Source organism: Leuresthes tenuis, unplaced genomic scaffold (genome assembly GCF_036924035.1).
Source record: "Leuresthes tenuis unplaced genomic scaffold, fLeuTen1.0.hap1 SCAF_4, whole genome shotgun sequence".
Lineage (NCBI taxonomy): Eukaryota > Metazoa > Chordata > Actinopteri > Atheriniformes > Atherinopsidae > Leuresthes > Leuresthes tenuis.
Window position 1 is genome coordinate 21,938,477 of NW_027325358.1, and position 19,811 is coordinate 21,958,287.

At 40.2% G+C, this 19,811-nt stretch overlaps 1 protein-coding gene across 2 annotated transcripts; it reads right to left on the reverse strand.

Annotated features, from left to right (window-relative positions):
* Nucleotides 1-523: 523 nt before the first annotated feature.
* ugt8 (UDP glycosyltransferase 8) lies at nucleotides 524-19,439 on the reverse strand. 2 transcript variants are annotated; one of them, XM_072385083.1, is made up of 6 exons: nucleotides 19,260-19,439; nucleotides 12,752-13,584; nucleotides 9,705-9,847; nucleotides 4,389-4,465; nucleotides 3,831-4,050; nucleotides 524-3,673 (listed from the first exon to the last, which is right to left on the reverse strand). In XM_072385083.1, exons 2-6 carry the CDS (start codon nucleotides 13,580-13,582, stop codon nucleotides 3,295-3,297), a joined length of 1,650 nt encoding a protein of 549 aa, XP_072241184.1. In that variant the 5' UTR covers nucleotides 13,583-13,584; nucleotides 19,260-19,439; the 3' UTR covers nucleotides 524-3,294. The 2 variants fall into 2 exon arrangements, with proteins under 2 accessions (XP_072241184.1, XP_072241185.1); XM_072385084.1 differs by lacking the exon at nucleotides 19,260-19,439 and adding an exon at nucleotides 14,362-14,503.
* Between the last annotated feature and the right edge of the window lie 372 nt (nucleotides 19,440-19,811).

Below are 19,811 nucleotides of genomic sequence, written 5' to 3' on the forward strand. Positions count from 1 at the left end.
ATGCCTCTTGCTGCCTGGTAACAATTCCCGACAGAAAGCTTATACTGGCCCTGTTACACTGAGTCCAGAAACTGCAGTAAACAACATCCATCTTGTCATGTCACTGAAACAATTTACGTGCATTTAAAATGCAAGGCCCATTGTCCTGAAACCCTGAAGTTAAAAATAATTCCATACTGAAGAAAAAAAAGTCAATGTATAGAGAAATCGCCCAACAGAATTTCATTAGGCTTTTGCTTTCGGGATACTATTCTCACAAGTGACTGACTTTGCGGACTTTACTGAGAGCTACCGAATCTCTTTATCTAATTTATTCATTTCCCCATTTAGAGCCTACATGATTGTGCTCAAGAGCAAGCAAAGCCTGCAGATTGCAAACAGAACTTTCTGGACTCTTCTTCCCGTCACACATGTACATCACCTGCAATAAAGACATTTTCTGAGTGCAGCTTCTATGGGTTTGCAGTAACTACAGACAACAGCACACACCATGGCAATGTGTACGAAAAATAAAAAGTTTCAATCACCTCTGCAAACAAAATATGCGTTTTTATTCAGCATTAGTATTTTGTTTACATTCTATTTACAACATGGACACACATGAGGAAAAAAAGTGAGGACTTTGTGTCATTTCAAAATGAAGCTTAAGTGAATCTTAACAAAGTGGGACAGAGAGAGGATTAAAAAGAGTGCAACGAAGAGGTGGGAAAAAGGAACAAGCAAGTGCACCGATGAAGACAATTTTTGAGTTGATAACATACAAACATAACAAGACTTGAGACAAATCAGACTGCAAAATATGTACAGAAACAGAGAAACATTAAAGGACGGGATTTACATATGTGGGATAAAACATTAATACTGAAAAAATAATGAGAGGATTTTTCATCACATTTATTTTTACGCTTCAGACCCTGTTCATAGCTTTGGTAGCACCTTCTAATCAACCTACCATGCCCAACAGCTGACGTTGTTATTGATGATAACGATGTCAATTCAAGTATATCGGTCTCTTTCTCAGCAGGGCTTGGTTGTGCTGCACAAGTGTAATTGTAGCTCACAGAGAAAGAAAGAAATATATTTTTATTTTTTTTCAATTAAAAAGGATTTGCAAACATGTCTGCAGGATGTTAAGCTCCCAGTTTTTCACTGTTTAAGTGAGTATTTCCTTCATTTTTCTCTCCATTTACATTGCTTCTTTTGCCTGTGAGTGAAGCTATTATTAGTTGGTAAACAATCCCTTTGCTAGGATGCTAAAATGCCATTGCAATTTGTCACTTTAAAAAGAAGAAATTTGTGCTGAAAACTAGCTGGAACTAGAAAGTGTGGCGGAGTGGCCTAACAAATAATTCAACTGGAGGAGTCGCGTTCATGATATTATTATGAACACAAGCACCTGCCTATTGAAAATATCCATTCACAAGGTACTCCACACACTCTTACGACCATCCAGCTTGCTTTGAACTTTGAGCTTACTGACGGATTTAGATAAAAAATTGAATTTCTGTGCAGGTAACAGTGTAACTTTCACACATTCTAATCACCTGTAAAAGTACCGGGGTTCACCTCTGTTGTCGGAACTATGGCATTCGCTCACTCTTCTTAAAACACAATCTCCATTTCAAACGAACAGACGTAGCGGCTGAATGTTGGGCCAAATATAACTTTAAAATAATGAGGATGAAGAGGCAGCTGGTGGCAACCTCCTCTTTTTTTTTAAAGAAAATTATTATTTCTTGGGGCTTATACGTGACTTAATTTCAGAAGACTATGGAGTAATTTTTTTTTTTTTTTACACAAATCTCAATGGGCTAAAAACATTTCTCGTCTGCTTTTTTTTCATCCATACACTCGGTGTATAACGATCTAAAACACACAAGACGTGACGAGCATACATAGACACCTGTAGTCAAGCATTCCGCATACACATGTGTTTGCATTACAGCCACATAGAGAATGTGAATCATTCATGCTCACTATTAACTATTAATTACAAAAGGTCTGCAGGTTTGTACGTGGACCTAAACAGCAGAATCTCAGTGGGTTTCAGATGTGAACATTGAGTGTATGTTGCTACCTGAAGAGTATAATTTGAAACAAGCATTTGCAACACATGTTAGAATGAATACAATAAATAACGAACAGCTAAATCAAAGATGACTGACATACAAGGTGTGACAGTGAAAATGGCAATCAAGAAATGAATCTTTACTACTGTAGGAAATAGCTGAGGGATGCAGAATTGAGATATGGAACTAAAGTCACGAATCAAATATTCTCTGACTCATCCCAGACCACCTGACTGGATGGGCTGGAGCACACTGCCAATCTGGCTCGGTTCTGCCTATCCATAGTGCCCTTATTGGTTATCACGACTCCATGTTTTTTTCATTAGTGTGATCAACTTTTCACACAAACATGCCAAACAGAGTTCATTCTCCACCAAAATGAAAGCCGCTGAATGCAACCCTGTGAGAAAAGGGGAAGCTGAAGACCCACTGATCAATCTGAACACCAGCCATAGACCTGGAGCATGCTAACAACGACGGTTTGTTTGGTTTCACCCATATGAAGAATAGTGTTGTGCATATGTGTGCAAAGAGTCGGGAGTGTGCATCTACAGTCATGTTGTCAAACCACTGATGTATGAAATAAATTAAGTATGAGACAAGATTAAAAGGTCCATCATTGAAATAAATTTGTACAGAAATAAATAGATTTATCTTCTATTTACAGTTTATGGAGTTTGCAGTTAAAAACATTGAATTCTAAATATTTGCTAAGCTGTTTGTTTTCTTGTTTTGTTCTGAGGATGAGAGGTTGGCGCTCAGGATTTCCCCCTCTCCATCATTCTTCCATTGGTACGGAAGGCAGGAAGACAACAGAGAACATGCACCAGAGAAGATGCTCGTACAGAAACGGCGTCCTCCAGTGTGTCTTTCCTGTTTCATCCCCACAGACTTCCCAGTGTCATGCTGTGTAGCTGTAACTGCTGTTGTTAAAGTTTTGGTTTTTTTTTTGTTAAATTTGCCTCATTGCACACATAAACATTCACCTACACACACACACACACACACATACACACAGATTTTGAGCACCTGATGCTTTGCTCTGTCCCCACACGATGCCTTGTTGTCTCCTCTTTCAGCCTCATACTTGCTTTGAGTAGCAGTTGCCTCTTGACGCAGACCTAAGAACAGCTTTTTCTCCAAGCTTTCATAAAACCACCAAACCAAACCTAGAGCTGAGTCCGTAGGGCAACTCCTTCCTCACGCCTTTTTGCCATTTCAAGAACTAATTAATCTTCTTCTCGTTTTTCAAGGAGCCGTTGCGTTTGTGTTTTCCGTTGGGAATGCTCTCGCTATGGCAATGTCCGTTGGTCATGTTACCATCATCCCTGACGGCGCCTCCTCTGCCGTGGTCGCCAGCCTTCCCCCTCAACAATCGCACCAGCCTACGCAGGACAAAGCTTGTGAGAGCCACGGCAGCAGCTACAGTAACAATCACATCCAGCAGGAAGTACTGGTAGGGGGACACCTCGTATACAGCTGAGCGCAGGTGGTTGGCACCGTTGTGACGGAGGATGTAGCTGATCCAATAGACGGCCCTCGTCACAGGGTGGCCTGGCTGGTCTTTGTGAATGTTGGAGAGAAGACGGGCTTGCTGGCGGTACCTTTGCATAAAGAGACACAGGATGAGTACGAGGGGTTTGAGAAAAGCCACAGTACAGTTTTGGATAATCACTAGATGAGACAATGAGACAAACGATAATAATAACACTAATACATAAAGCATTTGTGTGAGCATATAGAACAAGACGTAAATTTAACCTGGTGTCTTTGATGACGCTGGTGAGGGCAACAAAGAGATCTTCCTCTGTCATGTACTTCCAGTGGATCAAGATACCCATACCTTTGGCTGCCACACGAGTCATAGTGTCATAGTGGTCTCCAAAGAGAGGCACACCCACCACCGGCACGCCATGATACATGGCCTCGTAGATGCTGTTTAGTCCCCCGTGACTCAGGAAAGCCCTTGTGTTGGCGTGGCCTAGATGAGCAGGTAGTGTTTTGTTTTTTTTCATTTGTCATTTTTGACAGGAATTTCAGTGGCATTAATTAGATTTTATAGATATTATTGGTATTCTTTTTGATCCAACAAACATGTTGTTGCACATGTCACATACCGCATGAAGGTTGACATCATTTCTACAGAAAACTATCGTAATATTATACTTTACTGACCCATAATGGAAGAGTCAGTCTTGCTTTACCAAAGTATCATCACACTAATTTAGTTTCAAAAACATTTCAGTCAATCCACACAATACAGTGTGTCACAGTGTACTGTGACACACGTGTTTTGTGACGTCCTTCTGATGTACTCACCCAAAAGGTCATTCTGGGGCATCCAATCAACAAGTTTGGTGTTGTTGCCTAGATTACTGGGTGGAACACCAGAAAATCTAAGGAGAGAAAAAGAAATGATGTTGGGAGAAGTAAAAACAAATGCTAACAGACTTCACCTCAGTTTTGAGGAATGCACTAACACACATTAAATCTTGATGATTAATCTTAATGGAGAAGAGGCAAATCGCCTGCAATTCCATATACTCTGTACAGTAACTGTCATAACTGTACACATATCAGTCTTAACAGTATAAACAGAAGGCATCGTTACTTATTTTTTCATTTTTTGCTGCCACTTAACCTCTCATCCTAAAGTCCTCCCAAGTAAAAAGTGGAGTGTTCCAGGAAGTGTGGACAGTCTCACAGGTTATTGAGATCCCTTTTGTTTCACTGAAGCACTAGGCCATCACGTGAGATTTTAGCATTTTACTAATTAAATTACAGGAGACGACTTGATGAACCAACAATGGAATCCAACTGCATATCTGCTTATTTGTGTACAGTCTGTCCTTTTGCAAACATTTACTCAAAGAGACAAACAAATTAATATTTTCTTAGGATGACCATAAAATGGATAACTGAGTATCTACACAGACATGCACACAGTCATTTTAACATGGGTTTCTAATCATATTGCATTAAGGTAAATTAAAAAATATATTTCAGCTGTACAGTCTCTGGTGCAGTTACATAAATATATGTAAATATATATATATATATATATATATATATATAGTCTCAATAAAATCAGTAAATTAGAGTTTGGGCTCTTACTTACTGATTAGTGTTGTTCTACAATATTTCTGAAAGCTTCTACATTATCAGTTACAATTCAATTAGAAATTTAAGAACAGCATTTTATAAATTAAGTTCTATGTGTCTTTAGCTAAATTTGTCAGTGTCCTACAAAATAAGACTAAAAAAAGACCTGAAGTCTTCTTTGTCCAGTTAGCAAAGTCTGTTGAGCTGGCAGAACCACGGGTGACCATTTCAATAAAAGGAAAACTAACTTCAAATGGAGTGAATTTTAACCAACAGCAGTCAAATGTTTTGCCACAAATGTTGTCTCACATGCAGTATATTTAATATGCAGAATATCACAATGTTCAAGGGGTGCAGCGTCAAGAGTCGAGTCACCGGTAACAGACGAGACCAACTGAAACTGTCTTCCAACACAGCTGCCAGCAGAATATTATGTCAGAACAAAGTGCTTTGACTTTTTTCTTTTTTTTTTTCAAGCATATAGCTACTTACGAAGGTAAATTTAGAGGGCTAACTTCCCCAAAAACACTATAACTTGCAGCTAGTTAGCTTAGCTTAGCTTAGCACACAATCAACCTTGGTGCAAAAGTGAGTGTTAACCCATCTGCATTACAGTCAAAGATAAGTAAGATTCCATATGGTTCAAGGCTACACCGGCCTTTATAAACAAACATCATTATTTTATAGGGATTAAAAAAATCCAATCAAAATTTCCCAAAATGTCAAATTGTTTATTAAATTTCAAGCAGCCCAAAGTTAATGCAACAACTCAGCCATTGTTGGGCTTGTTTCTACTTTGAGGACTCTTTGTTTTCACATGAGTACTGGTTTACTTTCTCCTGCAACTCAATCTTGACCATTTTTGTGGAATTAAATAGTTTTTTTTTATTTGTTTGAGATTTTCTGATGCAGAACCTGATTTTGAGTAGTTCTGAGTTTCGGTTACCTCAAGTATTAGCATCAAAGGCTAACTCAAATTCTGAATGTGTGTAGTTTGCCGGATAGCTGTGCACCTGGCATTATATGTGCAGCGTGCATGTTGTGTTAACCAGACACTGTGCACTGAAAGCTAAATTTATCATTTTTTTTACTTTGCATGGAATACAGAATCTTGAACTGGCTGAGGTGAATTATGTGAATGGTATCTGTAGATGTGAATGCTTTATTATGACCCCAAGCTGTCCCTCACTGTCTGCTTCCCTCCCTAACTCAAACCCTTCCCCTCTCGTAAACAAAGCATCGCTTCACTGCCGTGCCAATCAAAGCCTACATTCACGAGGCCAACTGTCAATGACACAATTCATTTGGCTCCTCAGTCCTCTTCCTTTTCCATCCTCTGAGTTTGGAAAAACCAGGGAAAGCCAGGTCACAAAACAAAGTCATGGGTCTTGCAAGAGAATCGTGTTCTCCAGGGTCAACGATCATTGTTTTGATACATCTTTGGACCCGGTCAGGCACCTGCCTGTGACACTGATATGTCAGAATGAAAAATCAGTGCTTAAACAGGACTTCCATTTTCAAATTCTATGCAAAGCATAGTCCTTTGTTTAACTTCACAAAGTTTGTACTACAGTTGCAGCTTGTGTTTAAATGGGCTGTGGATGATACAATACATGCATCATTGGTTCCCTATTTACCAGCATCTTATCCGCAAAAATAATTAGATGTGACATTCTGCCATAACTGTACGCTGGTGATTGCTAAGATGGTCAACACGTCGACATCAGGCTTACTGGAAAAACAGGCTAAGTTATGCATGCAATAAATGACATCATTTTCCACCTTGAGCTTTGATATTCTCTCTAGGTTCACCATAAATCTGTGTTATATGTGTCATCTTTATGAGAAATACATAACTCCTCCCCCCGTTATATGACTTCAGCTTCTATCAGCTTCTTGTTTATTTTTTGCTTACTTACTATAGATTATCACAAGGAGTCAATCGAAGGCAGGTCAGTCAAGCACACACACTGCAGGACGAGGTCTGGCATTGTACTCAGACCACTTACTACCCCCCAGGGTAAGATGTCACCTCGATAGAGGCATATGTCTTTCATAAAATTCCAACATATGCCTCTGCGTAAATGGTACACTCACAAATATGCAATTGACACTAATGCCCCCACCCCGTCCATATCATCAAAGTTTGTCGGTGATAAAATGGGGGTGATATGATTATCCAGGGCCCATATGGATATATTGATCAGGGTGGCATGAGTGTTGCTTATGCAGTGCTGCATGAGGGCTCAAAGGTCATGTGCATCCAACAGTGGTTTTCATCTTTGGCACACTGACAATCATTTTCACATAATGTATGCTGAGGACTTTGAAAGACCAGAGTTCTTAGCAATTTTATCATGATTTTTTTTAATTATTACTTTTTTTTTATTAACTGGCCGATAATTCTCTAATGGAGTTGATCTCAAATTGTTGAGCCATGACCTATGATCAGTCACAGTCCCAACAAATAGACAAATTACATATCAAAAACTTATACTGCATTTTAGAAAATGTCACTACTTTGTGGAAATGAACCTTTTCGATTCGGCTCTGATGAAGTGACACAGAGTTTATAGCTGTGGAGAAACACTCAGTTCATTTTGGGCGTGTCCTTTTCAAGCAGGAACCCCAAAAAGATTCCTGGGGCTTAACGAGTTTCTAACTGGAAACTGTACAAAGAAAACCTGCTGAATTACTTGTCATTTACTTTCTATTGTTCAAAATGAAAAGCCTTAAAAAACATCTCACAACTAAATAAGTTAATTGAGAACAGATTAATAGCATGACTGCATATAAAAAGACAGTTACAGGGATTAGAAGAGGTGGCGCAACACGTCTCTGACTCATCTCTTTCGAAATGGGTCACTGGCATTGAATTGAAAACTTGTTTTCTCGGAAAATTATAACTTTTCTGACTTTCAAAACTCAATATCTGCTTTTTGGGATATCAATAAAACATGTAGTTTGAAAGATTCGCAAAAATGTGTACGTGTGTTTCTGTTCACATATAGCAATTTGTCCTGCCTTTTTCTGGAAACAGGGTGGCGTCTTTGGAAGACAGAGAGCAAATAAAAACAGAATTCTCCAGTTTTTTTTTCTTTCCTGATGTCATTTTCACACACACACACATCTCTAACAACATAAAAACCAACAAAATGGGTTTGTCTGTTTAAACAGTGGCATTGAACTTTGTGCCTGCACTACTTTTTTGTTTGATTTTCATGAGTTGTAGAGTCTAAAAGTGTGATGACAACAAATACACTCATCAAGATTCATTCAAGAGCGGAACAGGCACTAGGACGACTAATGACATAATATGACACTATTGTTTCTAAGAGCTGAGGGTTTCATTGTTATAGATGAGCCAAAACGCAAAACAAAGCTTCTTAACAGCAAAATTTTGCCTCTACTCTCTCAATAAAAACAAACGTTTTGAAACATAGTGCTTAAAACTGAATTAAAACCGGATATAGGTCGGTATCGACAAATAAAGGTCATCTGACCATTTCTATTGGTTATGACGTCACTGTAAACTGTGTAGTACATTGTGTTTGTGTATGTGAAGCTCTTAACCGCCAACGCCTCCCCACACATGTAAACATGACATCACATATAAACATTAGCACAGCAACATGATATTCCAACAGGTGTGGGGATGAAAAGTAGGTATGTGCTCGAGTCTGAGCTTTGTTCCTGCTGAATATATAACAGAACAAAGTGACTAACACTACTGGAACATATTTGTTTGTTCAAAGGGAACGTACAAATAGTCGAGTTTGGATTCCAGATCATATGCAAGATTATAATTACACAAAAAAGTGGGTCACAGCTGTAAATGAGTCACAAGCTGTTAAATATGCCAAGATAAGATTAAGGATTAACAGGGTGGAAGAAGGCATTCAAAGGCATTGTGAAACCAGTACTCACACTTTTTCCCTTCCCTAGGTTCCCTCACTCTTATTTTTTAGTATCTGCAGCTTGGGTAATAGTGACAGAATAGATTCCGTTCATTATTTAGCCACGTCTGCTAAGAGCCTCTTGTAAATATAATAATTTGCTCTGAACACTTCAACAGTTTAGTGCTTCTGATATACTTTGCCCGTCACGTGACTACAGCAAAAAGAACCCAAGATACGATGCTGAAATTTCTTACAGGCATTTGCTTACATCTTTACGAAGGAGACTCAAAGAAGTGAAAAGGGAATTGATCTAAATAAACGCTCCATATGAAATCATTATCTTTTGTCACACTATAAAAAAAGTGCTCAAGTGTTTCCACTTCTACAATAATGAGTCATCAGGTTTTCCTAAGGTGGCTCTCTTGACGTTAGGGAAAACTCTGAGTTGTGTAGGTGTGATGCGGGTGTGGTGGGACTCTGACCTCAACAAACAGCCCTTCTTTTACAAAGTTCCAGGAGAGCTGATTATGGGGTCCATGTTGTCTGACAATAAGAGCCTCAGACAGTGTAATATTTTTGCTTAGACTTGGCACATTTTGCCATATTGACAGCTGTATGCATGTGTGAGTGTTACCTCCAGATGACACGCTGGGGCAGCCTGGCCAGGGCTCCTGCCAGTTTGTGAGCAATGTCCTGGGAGAGGTACTTGACTCCAGCTCCAAACGACACGACCACAAAGCCATGCTCCGTGGTGTCATTCACCCACGCCTCAAAATCCTGAAGAAAAATAGGAAACCTCATTATTATTACACATCAGAATCATCCAGACGATCCAAATGATGAATTGTACATATTTTTACAACTTTAGAGCTTAGCTTGAATTATCATTAAACAAATATTTAACAAAAAATGAAGAAATACCTAAAATCACAACAGGAGGCATTTCACATAAATTTCAAGGTGTTTTTGTCATCTGTTTCCCTTCGCTGACACTTGTGATGAACCCAGGATGATCTGGACTTTGCAAAGCTAACCTCACCAAAGAACATGCAGCACACTAAAAAGTTTTAATTACACTCCAGTGATGCATAATAATGACCAGTATGGGCTCTAGTTGATGTATTCTAGCAGGTGCAAACTTATTTAAATAAATTCTGTGCATAAATTCCCAACAACAACAAACTGCCAACGCTTCTTTAATTATCAGTGTTTGTCGTTTTTATGAAATGTTGCTGACGTCTGTTTGGCCAATAGATCGCCGCGACTGTAAGCTCTGGTTTTGTGTGTGTAATTTAGGGTTTATCAGTTTTTTTGAAAAGGTCTGAGCACATTGATAAACAGAATAGTAAAGGCATCAGAGTTCGTTACAAGGCTGTTTTTCCTCTGTTCTGTACTCTCTGGACAGGGGTTACTGAGTCACCCTAAAAACAGAACGTCTCTCCCTAAAACTTAGCCATGAATCACCAAACGCACAGAAACTGAGACCCCACAGAAGCTGGTTCACAACGATAAAGACAAGTTGCAGATCTCTAGAGAAACATGGCTTCAACTCATAATAAAATAGCCAAAGGCATGTCACTAGTCACCAACATCACGACGAGCAATAGTTCACCCTTGGTCATCATTCATACTGTGGTGTATGGAACCAGGCGGTCACTGCCAGCTTAATTAAATAGAGGAAAAAGGTTTTTGTTTTGTTTTTCTGAGAGAAGACTTGGGTACAACATGTCTCTCGTGTTCCAGTTCCTGTTGACTAGAAACAGTCCCACAGCTGATACGTGGAAGAAAGGAGATAATCAAAGAACTAATTTGGGTCACATTGAAATTATAACAACATAATGGAGGAGAACTAATGTATCCAGATTTATCCTATTATCCAGAACCAGATTCAAGAGAATAGAACTCAGAGTTGGAATTGCTGGGAAACTGGGAAATCCAGTAAATGCACCAACACTGGTTATGATTTTCTTCTCAAGGTTGAGTTCCAGAGAAAGATCAGGAGGGAAACATTAACCATCTGATAAGAAAAGAAAGATCTTTAGTCCACTGTTCACATGTTAAATACCAAGTCCTCAGTAACATCTATTATATCTACTTATTTCTTCATTTTTTTCTTCATTTTTATTCACATATTAATTGTAAATAAATATATCAATGAATGTGCCAAAAGATTTAAGCAAAAAGAAAAAAAAAGCAGGGGAAGCTTGTGATGATAATTGGTGGATAGAAATTGAAAGCAACACTTTGTATGTTTCAAGAAGCAAGGGAGATTTAATTAGAGGTGTTATTATCCACATCTCTCAGCAAACCTGCTCCTTATAATTGTGGCTGTTGAGTTTCAACACATCCCGCCATTACTTGTCAAAAACATGCTTGACGAAGGAGATGTGAAGTCATCGCAAACTGGGAAACTCTGGACCTCTGGAGAATGGGGTTACTTTTAGATTTTCATTTCTGAATGTTAGTTGAGGTTGCACTGACTAACAGAGGTTGAGGACTGATCAGAGAGCAGTCATGCCAAAGTGACAGGAGCACAGGAGGATTAGAGGGAGGCTGGTAGTCCAGCTGCAACAGCTAAGGTTGGCCCTGGCACAGAGCAGCCTCATAGGCACACTGGGCTCTGTGTCCCAACAGCACAGCGCTACTGTCCCGACAACGCAGCCTCAGTGACCCCATAAAAGAGTCCCAGTGTCCCCAGAGATCTGCCCAGAACAATGACCTCGTTCTCCCTCCACTTCCATTATAACTCCCTCCACACAACACGACACAATGCTCCCTATTGGCTGGACTGGCATTCCTAAAACCCCCAGCAGCAGATACCTACTGCCCGCGCTCGCAGTGTCCAAACGCTCGACGAACCCCCATCGCTACCCGCCTCTGCTCTCCATGACTCCCCTCCCTGTCTGCTCAAAATCCACCATGCCCATTGAGCCCAAACCCATCTTCACCACGGTCTCGCCTATAAAGACTCACATTGTAGCTGGACGAGATAATAAGATATACAGAGCGATAAAAGACAATGAGAACAAGTAAAAGTATATGAAAAATACTGAAACCATGGGAAAGCAGTAAGACAAGCTATTGAACACTGTATGTATGTATGTATGTATATATATATATATATATATATATATATATATATATATACACTTACATACATTTGCCTCCATCTCAATTTGCAAATACAAAGGGATAAACTTTTCCCAGTCCACTGAAGATTCAAAGAGGCAATATGGCTCTCTAACCTGCCTTTGAGCTCACACATTTGCATAATAGCTTAGTCAAACTCTGTTACGTTGGCTCCGGCATTATATTAGAGACTCAACCACAAATGGCTAAGAGCTCTTTATATCTGGACATCTACGGTTGCATCTGTAAGCACTACATGTAGAAAGATTTGGAAAATGTGAATTTTAGTGTGTGTTTTTTTAATCAATTTGATCATCTGAAGCGCAAGGAGTCTTGAATGGAGTTGAGCCATATGACAATGCACAGGATACTAGATATTAGTATGAAATAATGCATGAAAATACATTAACCAGAGACTTTGCTGTATAGCTAAGCATGCTCTAGGTATAACTTTACTAGATTGAGAGGGATTAACCCATCATACATGACTCAACTAGGACAAAAAGGCTTTTTGTCTGCCTCATCCTGTGCTTGTCAGCTCTTGGATCTGACCTGTGGTAGTGGGCTGGGGGGCTTTGTGAGGATTCCTCCAATGTAGACCACATGTGGCAGGGTGGGCCTGGGAAACTCCAGTGCCATGTCAGTGCATAGCATCCACAGCCGGCTCCCCTGCACCAGGTCAGCCATGGCGACTTGAGGCTTTACTCCATGTTTCTTCATTATCCGGTCGTATTTGGGCAATGCAATGTAATGGACTCCAAAGCGTTGCACCAGGTAAACAGCTGTGTTCGCGATCCTCTGCAGTAAGGACATGCGATCTGTCAGCAATGAGTTGAATTCGGGCACATATGATAAGGGCGCTGGGGCTCCAACCTCTGCAGGGTACCAGAGGCCTGTGCTGAACACAGCGTATTTGACACCCAGGATATGAGCAATCACAAAACCACACATCTCATTGGGGTCCACGAGCAGCAGGTCAAATTTGGCTTCTTTCAGACGCTTCATTACTTCAGTATTGCCAACAACAGCATCACAGTTCTGTGAGTAGTGGTCAAGAATGTCAAACAGTTCCAGAAATGTCAAGCGGCCTGAGAAGATGTTGCTGACTTTGGACTGGAGGAAATTGTCAGCCGTGCTGCTGTTAAAGATCCCTGGGTAGCGCTGCAAATGGTAGTGAGAAGAGGGCGGGACCTCACGGCCCTCTGAAACTAGAAAATGGGTCTCGTGGCCCTCTTGGTGTAGAGCTGTTGCCAGCGTCTTGAAGATGTAGAGGTGGGATTCAAACATGATAGGTGGGACCACAATCACTTTAGCAGCCCATGTTGCACTGGGACTCCAGGTAAGGAGGCCAAGGAGGAGCAGCAGGGATGGTGGTAGTAACATGGCTGAAATAAACATTGAAAAAGAAAAAAAAAAAGTGTAATGTTAGCATTTTGTTACATCAAAGTGAAAGTAAAGGACAGACATCAGAATGTTATCACACATATTTTTCAGTGTCACTACAGGCACAGAAACCTTTCACATTACAGCTCACAATATCAGACAATTCTGACAAAAAGAACTCTTATGACTACAGTAGACTGTAGAGGTTTGTGTAATATTGCTAAAGCTATCGGTGAAGGAGGTGTAGAAGCGTCTAACACGATCACTGTGCAATCACAGTTATTATCAACACTGATATATGATGACACTAACTACACGTAAATTACTGGAACGGATAGATATGTATCATCTAGCTATTACGCAATGCGCTTGGCCTAAGAATGCTACTGATTCTCATTCATGTGGACCTATTTTTGTGTAAGTTATGCAAAAGGAAAGTTGCTGTGTTTGATTGCATCAATGAATATCAAACTGCTTGTCGGTTCTCTCTGTAAGGCTATTAACACTAGAGCGAAGGCAACGCCATCGTCCATCATAATGTGTCAGCGTGGGCATCTTTCATTTGGCTGGCAATATCCGACACTTGAAAAAGAGAAAAAGCAATTCTCACTTGTCTGAAACTTACGTCTGTTCTAAGAGCCTCACTCTGGCTTACCTCTTATCAGTTGACTACGATTCAAGGAGAAACTAGTCTCCCATAAAAAAAATCCTCGTTTCAAATTAGGAGATACAGTTCAAGTCGTCACAGAGATTTGTGCAGACATGTTTAACCCCCCTACTTTCTTTTGACGTCTTTTGATTCCACCCTCTTATACTTCCTCACTCTGTGCGCGACCGTCACTGACATGGCGTGGGTTGCACCAACGTCACTCTAAACCTCTGGCTGCTCTATTCACAAACAGAAACACAAAGAGCCATTATCATGTCACCGTGCCATAGCCTGTGCCCTATATGCCTACTCTCATTCTCCCTCACTTAGATTAATGCTCGACAATGAAAACCTCTATGTAGAGACACATCAATCACCCGTGTTTTTCTAATCTGCAGTGGCTAACTTATGCAGATCTTGCATATGTTGCTGCACCTTAGGGAATGTGCTGACATTTTGAGGGGGCAAATGTATACATTACACTGTTTGAGCAGCAAAGTGTTTGTGAATCTGGACCAGGTGATGGAGTGTCTCAGTAAGAAAAGATCAATAAAGCCACGGAAAGGAAAAAAAAGAGTGATTCTTTCATTCTTTTGCAACAATGATACAAGGTCCCAGCACATGTGTGAACATTTCATTGGGCTCCTCTTTCAGTGCATTTGAGACAGAACCTATTCTTCTACCAGCTGTTTCAATTGCCTGTAGCTGAGCGTAATTCTCCATCTTTATCTGAGACTAGCAACCTGTTCAGAGCACACTGTGCCTCTCATATAGTACGATCAGTCCTAAATGGGTGGAGGTAAATACTTATTACCGCCTGTCAGCCACATAAGATGTCGCTCCCATTGCTTTTTATCAGCAGATGAGTAAAATCTCTGGACAGCCAAACCATTTTGCTTGGATCCATATACAATGGCAGGGCCCGTCTTGTTTCTGCTGACTATCTACTGATAGTGTCTAAACAGGACTATAAAATGCATCAGCCACCTGTTGGTTCACAGTGTGGATTGTCTTTCTGCAAACAGCTGGGGCCTGTGACAAAGAGAACTCAAGGTGGCCACCATTTTGTTTAGCACTGTCCAGAGTGTATTGTTACAAACACTTTAAAGTCCAGACAGTTGATGGTAACTATAGAAACAAGCCACTGTCTACGGAGGACTCTGATGCGTCATGACTTAGATTACTAATAATGGAGTCTGGTTACCCTGTGCACAGTGACAGCTGTGTGTGGATAAAGAGAATGAATGGATAAGAAATGACAGGATAATCTGATGGGGACAAAGTGTCAAGAAACGACAGGAACATGTCTTTTTTTTTCCATGCAGTAGGTTTGTGAGAAGATCTGACGTATGCAACATACTGTATGAGTTATGTTATCAATTCACAACCAAAACTGATTGCCCATTTTTACTTCACTCCAGTTCACTCCAGTTCCCTTGTTCCCTCGTGATAAACAGTAATTAAACAAAGACACAATTGCTACGGCGTATTCATCATTATCAAAGTGGGTTTAATTATTCTCTGTTGCTATGCAAACCTCACTGATTGCAATGATTTTGAACTTAATTATTGTGACACTGATATTTACCACGCTGACCTGTTTACAGCCTGTTTTTTACATCCATTCTAACACCTGCTTGTATTTTTTGCTTCCCCCGAGGGCCCTGTTTCCTCAAGAGTCACTGCTGATTGTCAAATGAGAGGCCTCGCCCGCACACAAATCTCAGCAGTTCTTTCTGGAGTTACTGTTTTGCCATAAGCATTAATAACAGCAAAAGAACATTACAAACAGCATTGTGTTGAACAGAACAGCCGTTGATGGGAACAAAATACTAATATCATACAGTCAGACAGGGAGCACAAGCAGACGCTGCAGCTTCAACACACTGAAGCCTGTTTTGCCATTTATCTACTTATTTTGTATAGTTTACAACAACTAATGTGTTGCAGCTAATTATTAATGGTAAAATAATTACCATTGTAATTATCCTTGTTCCATGTTAATAAAAGTGATACTTTTATACTGATATGTATGATTAGGTCTAAACTTGTGAGATTGTAATTGCAAAAGCACCTGGGGTGTATATATAAATAACTACTACTACTGCTAACTGTGGCTTCAACAGACAAAAATGTTAACTGGAGACTAGACTCAGTGCATCCTCAAAGGCCTATTTTGACAATTAAAGAAAAGACCCAACACCAAAACTGAATGTTTGTTTTGTTTATGTTAAAAAAAAAGAAAAAAAGCCAAATCTCTTCATCAACTTTCATTAAATCTGACCAGAGAATTTTTGTATAATCTTGCTACGAGCAGACAAAGAAATGTCGGCAAAAACATGCCTCTACCAAATCTCATGTAATCATCTCAAACGACCTCATTTCTATTATAACTCATCTGTTGTTTATCACTGAAAGTGTAATCTCTAATCTAATTATCGTTATTATACAGTCATTAAAAGCCTCTTGTGTGTACAACTGTTTCTTTCTTGATTCAGCGCAGCAGGGTGAGCAGCCTGGCTGCCTCCACAGCGGGGTGTCTTTCCCTCACTGCAGTCTGTGTCAGATGTGACATCCAGGATATGATATTAAGCCAGCACAAGTCAACTCACGATGCTTAATTTGCTTCATATCTTCCAAGTGTGGCAAGGAATCTAATAGTGGTCTTTGAAGCGCAAGTCTGCTTAGGTTAGGTTAGTAACCCTTGTATTTTAAATGATGAAAGAAAAACACTGCCTGCAGAGGCTGGGATACACAGATCGTGTCAGCTTTGAAGTCATACAGCACATCCCACTGGTGATGTCAGATAGAAGGCAGATTAGTAATCTGCCAAAAGCTGTAAAGTAGGCTGACACAGTTAGATGTAGCAATCACTTTTTTCTTTTTTATCATATCACAAGTTAAAGCCATCCATTCATTTTCTATACCCCGGGCTGCAGGGGGGTTGGAGCCTATCCCAGCTGTCGCTGGGCAAAAGGCGGGGTACACCCTGTACAGGTCGCCAGTCCATCGCAGGGCCACACACAGACAAATGAGACACACAACCATCAACGCTCACACCCACTCCTTGGGGCAATTAAGAGTCATCAATCAACCTAACGTGCATGTTTTTGGACAGTGGGAGGAAGTCGGAGTACCGGGAAAGAACCCTCTCATACGCGGGAAGAAAGGCCCCAGCCGGGATTCACCCCAGGAACCATACTACAAACCCGCATAGAGAAATCTAACACACCAGCACATAGCGAGGTCAAGAGGCTTTATCAATGCTGGCAACAAAAATATATCAGTTACATGTATGAGCAACAACTCTATCAAAGTTTAAGGCTGTTTATGGACCCACGAGATGAGGCACTGGAGTTCTTCAGTCCTTGAATTTTGGTCAAAACAAATTAGGAGAGTTGAAAAAAAGAAAAAATACATGAGATGCTGTTTATAATGGCAACATGGTGTCTTTGTATGCCCCTATCTCTGAAAGCTTCATCAGCGTTTGGCAGAAAGACTACACAGGGCACAGATAAGCCTACTTGTAAATCATCCCTGAAAAACATGACCGATCGCTGCATACAGGCAAAGTGAATATCACAAGGCCTTCAGCTTTAACAATTCATTCATTAAGTTGAATTGTTTTGTTTTTTTTTCTTTTTACGTTATTCTACAGACAAGAGAAAAACTAACTTTTATAAGATCTTTATGCTCACCACAGGCATTTTTCCTTTGAATTTTGCTGTTGATTTACAACAGCCTCTTTTTTCCTTCAACACACTGTGGTAACAAACACACAAAAACGGGTCAAACAGGCTCATTCTTTCCACGTTTATAGTCATTACACCACACAAACATATAAAGGGGACTATGAGAAAGTTTCAAGTAGGTTCCCAATATCAGTATCTCTAATGCGATGCATTCCAAACACGGAGGCATGCAAGAATGTGGCTAGAAACTGACAAGAAAAAAAGCAAGTGCAAAGGCTTTAGATACTGCTGTACAGCAAAGGCACATGATGAAAGCATCTTAGTTTTATTGTGGAAACAGGATTCACAGAGCGCACAGTTCCTTAATCGTAACAGGCATCTCAGTGGAGGTGGCTTAATCCTCTCAGCACTTATAATAAGTGTTGGCTTTGGTTAAAGGCACACCTCATGACACATGCAGACAGTCCTGAGTGTTGAATCAATACCACAAAGAATTTCTGAAGGATGAAGATAATCTCAACCACAGCTCATGTCAGATTGATGATTGCATGTTTACCAATGACACGTTAAAAACATGTCTGTTTTAGTTATTCTTGGCCTTTAGACTGAAAGACCTTTTTTTTTTCTTTTCCTTTCTCAAACATCAGGTGATCGCTTTGGATAACGTGACTGGCTCAGCAGGTGCGCTCGGGTTGTTACTGTCAAAGATATGGAAATATCTTGCCTTTATGGCCGAGTGGGACAACCCATTATTCGTGTGAACTTTACTATCCGTGTGTTTACTCTTAACATCTACAATAGAAGCAGAAAAGACTGCCTAAAATATTATTGTTCTGGAGCTCTGCAGGCCTATTTTGAAAGGGACAACCTATGTATTTGAGTCATTTTAGTCGATCCGAAGTCGTCTACTCACATTTCAAAGTAGATAATGTAATCTTTTGGTGACATATCACATTAAAAATGCGACCTACACACGTACGTTTATACGTAGTAATAAAATAACAGTTTGATCATCCACCTAACAACTTTACAAATACATTATGACTATTAAGTGATCGCCCCAGGTGACATTTTTGGTAGGAGTATTTCGCAACGCGCTTGAACGCAACACGACACCTGCGCTTCAGTGTGGTTTCGACTGTCGCGCCGTAGTTTTTTGGTAAAACCGGACTTTAACTCGGAAGTTACCCGCACCTCGACTGCGACAGTATCTCTTTAGTCTATGAAACTGCGTAGGCAAACAGGGATGAAGTCGAAGAGTTTTGTTGGGTTAGTCGTGCAGAGCGGACACCTGTTGTGAAACGCACTTGCAGTCCGCCTGTTTGAACGGCCTTACCTTGAGATGTGCAGGTCAGGAAAAGTGGGAGGTGAAACTGCTGAAGTCCTGACTTTCCCGACAAGAATTTAGACTGTCAAAAAAAAAAATGACGGGCTTCGGGGACAAAAAAAAAAGGACTGTTAGGTTAAAATGGGTCCCCGGGAACTAAATACGATGGAAGGAGCATGAAACTCACAGTCAGACAGGCGGGGCTAGAGGTGTTGCGAGATGGAAAGAAAGGGAGTGGCAGAGGGGGGGGGTCAAAAAAACTGACAGTGGTTGGATGACTAAATTACAATAAGGGAAGTTAGTATGTTTTTAACAGCCCATACAGGTATTTTACATATGACTCCATGACTGTTGATACAGTCAATTTTGAGAGTTGAGGTCATTAGTTCGATTGGAGGGATAAAGGAGACCAGAAAAGCTACACTTATCTTAATGCGACATACAGTATTGTTGAAAAGCTTTTAGCCTCTCCTTGTTTCCCTTTGTTCTTGAAACATGCTGATTAAAAAAAAAAAAACACACAGTTTGCACAATTCTCACAAAGTTGAAAATCAATGGTTG